Source organism: Natator depressus, chromosome 7, assembly GCF_965152275.1.
Source record: "Natator depressus isolate rNatDep1 chromosome 7, rNatDep2.hap1, whole genome shotgun sequence".
Taxonomy (NCBI): domain Eukaryota; kingdom Metazoa; phylum Chordata; order Testudines; family Cheloniidae; genus Natator; species Natator depressus.
In genome coordinates this window covers 59,494,728-59,501,143 of record NC_134240.1, presented here as the reverse complement: position 1 = coordinate 59,501,143, position 6,416 = coordinate 59,494,728, and the positions used below count along the sequence as shown (strand labels likewise).

Below are 6,416 nucleotides of genomic sequence, written 5' to 3'. Positions count from 1 at the left end.
GCCTACCTGTCATTTATGAATTGTGATGGACTCTAGTAAAACTCACTTGTCAACGGTGCTCCATGTGGCTGTACTCTAGGGCGGGGGTCACTGCCTGGGTGCGCAGCCCAAGGGCCTGCCTGGATTATATAGGCACACACCACTCAGGGAACGGCGCCCCATACCTCTTACCAGCCCCACACCCCTCTGGCCAGGGGCCCAGGCCTGCCCAGCAGCCAGGCTCTGCCAGGGGTCTCCTCACAGCCAAGGGGCACTCCGAGGGCAGGGCACAGGGCAGCCAGTGCTTTCCAGCCAGATAGAAAGATGTTGCCCTGAGTGATGGGCACACAGGCCAGCCGGAGCCCTGGGCACAGGCATTATCTTGGCTCAGTCCAGCTTTGTGCTGGGGGAGCCCACTCCTCCCGGCTCAACAAAGGGAGAAAGTGGAGCACAGCACTCAGCAACTACCACTGTGCATCTCTGTCCTGACACTGCACCACTGTCCTGCCCCCCTGCCCACCCCCCCGCCCTGACACTGCACTGCCCCCTGCAGCCCCTCAGCCCCCCCTCTGCCCTGACACTGCACTGCCCCCCACGGCCCCTCATCACCCCCCTCTTCCATAACACTGAACTGCCCCCCTGCCTCTCAGCCCCCCTCCCCGCCCTAACACTGAACTGCCACCCTGGGTCCCCCCGGCCTCCTACTGCACCACTTCCCCCCCTGCCCTGACACTGCACTACTGCCTTGTGTCCCCCCAGCGTCCTTCTGCCCTGACACTGCACCATCCCCATCCCCCCCGCCCCACCCTGACATTGCACTGCCTCCCCTCTGCCCTGACACTGTGCTGTTGCCTTCAGTCCCCCCAACCTCCCTCTGCCCTGACACTGCACCGACCCTCCACAAGCACCCTCTCTGCCCCGACATGACACCACCGCCCTGGCGTCCTCTCTGCTCTGAAACTGCACTGCCACCTTGGCCCCCCTCACACCCTCTCTGCCCCATGCTGGCAGGTGACATGTAGATTGCAATCCCCCCTGCTGGTGAGGTTAGTGATCTGCTGTCCCCATGGGGTCCTGCTTCCCGGCGGGGGACAGGGATGGGGGTGATGGGGCAACCTGGCAACCAGACCCTCTGCTCTGGTGCACTGGAGTCCTGCATGCACACATGTATGTGAGGTCACGTTACCGGCTATGGCTGGCCCCACGGAGGGGAGAGGACAGTGCTGCCAGACCTCCAATGGCCAGAGCCTGACTTGAGAACAGAAGTGGGCGAGCTGGGCTGGGGAGTGAGCGACTCCCTTCCGGCCAGCTGTGTCTGCAGCATGCATCATCACATGGGGTGCACACGCATGTCATGTTGGTAACGTGTTGCACATTAGCAGTGCAGGCATGCTCCCACTCCGCCAGAGGTGGCCTTGGGCAGCGAGTGGCCCGGCCAGAGGGGAAACTCTGCTCACTAAGGTAAAGCTTGTCTGGGCAGGTGCCAGAACTGCCTCGGCTCCTGCTCAGCACTTGCCGCGGGGACTAAGGCCCGTCCCAAACTGCCCCCTTCCTGGAACCAAGCCCACTGCTGTGACCAGCCCCTGGATACAAACCCAGAGTGCTGGGGACACTAATCCAGCCCCAGACACTGCTCCACTGGGGAGGGGCAAGAGAGACCCCCCACCCCAGACCTGAGGTCAGTAATGCATGACCACAAGGTGCCCAGGGTTTGCAGGCACCTCCGGGGTGGGAGCACCTGGCCACGGGCCCTGCAGTGACGAGAGCAGGATGAGATGCTGCAGAGAAACAAACACAAAGTGGGCAGGGTGTGGGATGCCTGCTGTTCGGAGCAACTGTTACCAGATTTGCCCGTTACTTTGGGGTACGCTCATTTATTAGGGTTACTCTTCTGGGGCGGGTTCTGTAATTCTGTCAATGTACTGCCTGTGTCACTTGTGTTCTCATACGGAGCTCTACTTCTCTCTGCTGCAAGTTCCCTCTCAATGGAGCTATCCTGCAGGACCTAGGTTCCCCAGGGCTGGGGTCTTGCAGCACCTGCAAGCTGTCACCCTCATACGCCATGGGCACCGCACCGGAACAGAGTACACCGGAACAGGCTGGGTCGAACGGCACTTTCAATCTGCCACCCTCGTATGTCCCAGGTTCAGCACGTCCCTATCCCCACTTTCACCTTACAGTTGTTCTGGTAGTAACCCACTTGATGAGCAAACCCCACAGGATTTTTGGGTGCTGCAGGGATCTTTAGCTTAGGTACGAGGTGGGTTGCTGCAGAGCGAATGGGGAAGCCAAAAAACACCCACGGGGGGGAAGCAAGGGGAGGGAAGAGAGAGAGAGAGAGGGAGAAGCAACCAGCTTAATCATGACAGTTATTTATTGCCAGCTAATAACCACAGGGGAGCCAAACAAACAAAAGAGTTATAATATTAAATCTAACTTAAATTTGATTATAGAAGTCAGGTTTAGAAAACTATAACTGATCACACAAGTCAGGGCCAGAAGGCTATACCTAGAGAGAGAGCTGGGTTCTCACCACTCCGTGAAGCTTGAACCAATCGGGGGTCCCAGGTGGTGGTGGTAGCTGAGAGTCCAGAGTGGTGGAGACAGGCAGAGCACGATCAGTCAGGAGAAGATCAAGTCTCAATGGAAATTATGCAGATTTTGGATCCAGGCATCAGAACACTAAGCCCTGGTCTACACTAGGACTTTAGGTCGAATTTAGCAGCGTTAAATCGATGTAAACCTGCACCCGTCCACACGATGAAGCCCTTTTTTTCGACTTAAAGGGCTCTTAAAATCGATTTCCTTACTCCACCCCTGACAAGTGGATTAGCGCTTAAATTGGCCTTGCCGGGTTGAATTTGGGGTACTGTGGACACAATTCGACGGTATTGACCTCCGGGAGCTGTCCCAGAGTGCTCCATTGTGACCGCTCTGGACAGCACTCTCAACTCAGATGCACTGGCCAGGTAGACAGGAAAAAAACCGCGAACTTTTGAATCTCATTTCCTGTTTGGCCAGCGTGGCAAGCTGCAGGTGACCATGCAGAGCTCATCACCAGAGGTGACCATGCAGAGCTCATCAGCAGAGGTGACCATGGAGGAGTCCCAGAATCGCAAAAGAGCTCCAGCATGGACTGAACGGGAGGTACAGGATCTGATCGCTGTATGGTGAGAGGAATCCGTGCTATCAGAATTCCGTTCCAGTTTTTGAAATGCCAAAACCTATGTCAAAATCTCCCAGGGCATGAAGGACAGAGGCCATAACAGGGACCCAAAGCAGTGCCGCGTGAAACTGAAGGAGCTGAGGCAAGCCTACCAGAAAACCAGAGAGGCAAACAGCCGCTCCGGGTCAGAGCCCCAAACATGCCACTTCTATGATGAGCTGCATGCCATTTTAGGGGGTTCAGCCACCACTACCCCAGCTGTGTTGTTTGACTCCTTCAATGGAGATGGAGGCAACACAGAGGCAGGTTTTGGGGATGAGGAAGATGATGATGATGATGAAGTTGTAGATAGCTCACTGCAAGCAAGCGGAGAAACCAGTTTTCCCGACAGCCAGGAACTGTTTCTCACCCTGGACCTGGAGCCAGTGCCCCCCGAACCCACCCAAGACTGCCTCCTGGACCTGGCAGGCGGAGAAGGGACCTCCGGTGAGTGTACCTTTTAAAATACTATACATGGTTTAAAGGCAAGCATGTGAAAGGATTAATTTGCCCTGGCATTTGCGGCTCTCCTGGATATACTCCCAAAGCCTTTGCAAATGGTCTCTGGGGAGGGCAGCCTTATTGCGTCCTCCATGGTAGGACACTTTACCACTCCAGGCCAGTAGCACGTACTCGGGAATCATTGTACAACAAAGCATTGCAGTGTATGTTTGCTGGCGTTCAAACAACATCCATTCTTTAACTCTCTGTGTTATCCTCAGGAGAGTGAGATATCATTCATGGTCACCTGGCTGAAATAGGGTGCTTTTCTTCAGGGGACACTCAGAGGTGCCCGTTCCTGCTGGGTTGTTTGCCTGTGGTTGAACAGAAATGTTCCCCGCTGTTAGCCACAGGGAGGGGGAAGGGTTGAGGGGGTAGCCACGCGGTGGGGGGAGGCAAAATGCGACCTTGTAATGAAACACATGTGCTATGTATGTGATGTTAACAGCAAGGTTTACCCTGAAAGAGTGTAGCCATTGTTTTATAAAACGTGTCTTTTTAAATACCGCTGTCCCTTTTTTTTTCTCCACCAGCTGCATGTGTTTCAAGGATCACAGGATCTTCTCCTTCCCAGAGGCTAGTGAAGATTAGAAAGAAAAAAAAACGCACTCATGATGAAATGTTCTCTGAGCTCATGCCGTCCTCCCACACTGACAGAGCACAGACGAATGCGTGGAGGCAAATAATGTCAGAGTGCAGGAAAGCACAAAATGACCGGGAGGAGAGGTGGCGGGCTGAAGAGAGTAAGTGGCGGGCTGAAGAGAGGGCTGAAGCTCAAATGTGGCGGCAGCGTGATGAGAGGAGGCAGGATTCAATGCTGAGGCTGCTGGAGGATCAAACTAATATGCTCCAGTGTATGGCTGAGCTGCAGCAAAGGCAGCTGGAGCGCAGACTGCCGCTACAGCCCCTGTGTAACCAACCACCCTCCTCCCCAAGTTCCATAGCCTCCTCACCCACACGCCCAAGAACGCGGTGGGGGGCTTCCGGCCAACCAGCCACTCCACCACAGAGGAGTGCCCAAAAAACAGAAGGCTGGCATTCAATAAATTTTAAAGTTGTAAACTTTTAAAGTGCTGTGTGGCCTTGTCCTTCCCTCCTCCACCACCCCTCCTGGGCTACCTTGGTAGTCATCCCCCTATTTGTGTGATGAATGAATAAAGAATGCATGAATGTGAAGCAACAATGACTTTATTGCCTCTGCAAGCGGTGATCGAAGGGAGGAGGGGAGGGTGGTTAGCTTACAGGGAAGTAGAGTGAACCAAAGGGTGGAGGGTTTCATCAAGGAGAAACAAACAGAACTTTCACACCGTAGCCTGTCGAGTCATGAAACTGGTTTTCAAAGCTTCTCTGATGCGTACCGTGCCCTCCTGTGCTCTTCTAACCGCCCTGGTGTCTGGCTGTGCATAACCAGCGGCCAGGCAATTTGCCTCAACCTTCCACCCCGCCATAAACGTCTCCCCCTTACTCTCACAGATATTGTGGAGCGCACAGCAAGCAGTAATAACAGTGGGAATATTGGTTTCGCTGAGGTCTAAGTGAGTCAGTAAACTGCGCCAGCGCGCCTTTATATGTCCAAATGTACATTCTACCACCATTCTGCACTTGCTCAGCCTGTAGTTGAACAGCTCCTGACTACTGTCCAGGCTGCCTGTGTACGGCTTCATGAGCCATGGCATTAAGGGGTAGGTTGGGTCCCCAAGGATAACTATAGGCATTTCAACATCCCCAACGGTTATTTTCTGGTCTGGGAATAAAGTCCCTTCCTGCAGCTTTTGAAACAGACCAGAGTTCCTGAAGATGCAAGCGTCATGTACCTTTCCCGGCCATCCCATGTTGATGTTGGTGAAATGTCCCTTGTGATCCACCAGAGCTTGCAGCACTATTGAAAAGTACCCCTTGCGGTTTATGTACTTGTCGGCTTGGTGCTCCGGTGCCAAGATAGGGATATGGGTTCCGTCTATGGCCCCACCACAGTTAGGGAATCACATTGCAGCAAAACCATCCACTATGACCTGCACATTTCCCAGGGTCACTACCCTTGATATCAGCAGATCTTTGATTGCGTTGGCTACTTGCATCACAGCAGCCCCCACAGTAGATTTTCCCACTCCAAATTGATTCCCGACTGACCGGTAGCTATCTGGCGTTGCAAGCTTCCACAGGGCTATCGCCACTCACTTCTCAACTGTGAGGGCTGCTCTCATCTTGGTATTCATGTGCTTCAGGGCAGGGGAAAGCAAGTCACAAAGTTCCATGAAAGTGCCCTTACGCATGCGAAAGTTTCGCAGCCACTGGGGATCGTCCCAGACCTGCAACACTATGCTGTCCCACCAGTCTGTGCTTGTTTCCCGAGCCCAGAATCGGCATTCCACCGCATGAACCTGCCCCATTAGCACCATGATGCATGCATTGGCAGGGCCCATGCTTTCAGAGAAATCTGTGTCCCTGTCCTGATCACTCATGTGATCGCGCTGACGTCACCTCCTCGCGTGCTTCACTCTGCCAGGTTCTGGTGCTGCATATACTGCTGGATAATGCGTGTGGTGTTTAATGTGCTCCTAATTGCCAAAGTGATCTGAGCGGCCTCCATGCTTGCCTTGGTATGGCATCCGCACAGAAAAAAGGCGCGGAACGATTGTCTGCCATTGCTCTGATGGAGGGAGGGGTGACTGATGACATGGTTTACAGGGTTGGCTTACAGGGAATTAAAATCAACAAAGAGGGTGGCTTT

General features: G+C 54.1%; 1 protein-coding gene across 1 annotated transcript; it reads left to right on the top strand.

Moving 5' to 3' along the window:
* The first annotated feature begins 850 nt into the window (after window positions 1–850).
* LOC141991582 (uncharacterized) lies at window positions 851–4,800 on the top strand. Its single transcript, XM_074959922.1, has 2 exons — window positions 851–3,631; window positions 4,219–4,800. The coding sequence occupies exons 1-2, from the start codon at window positions 3,226–3,228 to the stop codon at window positions 4,752–4,754; spliced, it is 942 nt and encodes a 313-aa protein (XP_074816023.1). The 5' UTR covers window positions 851–3,225; the 3' UTR covers window positions 4,755–4,800.
* The last annotated feature ends 1,616 nt before the right edge of the window (window positions 4,801–6,416 follow it).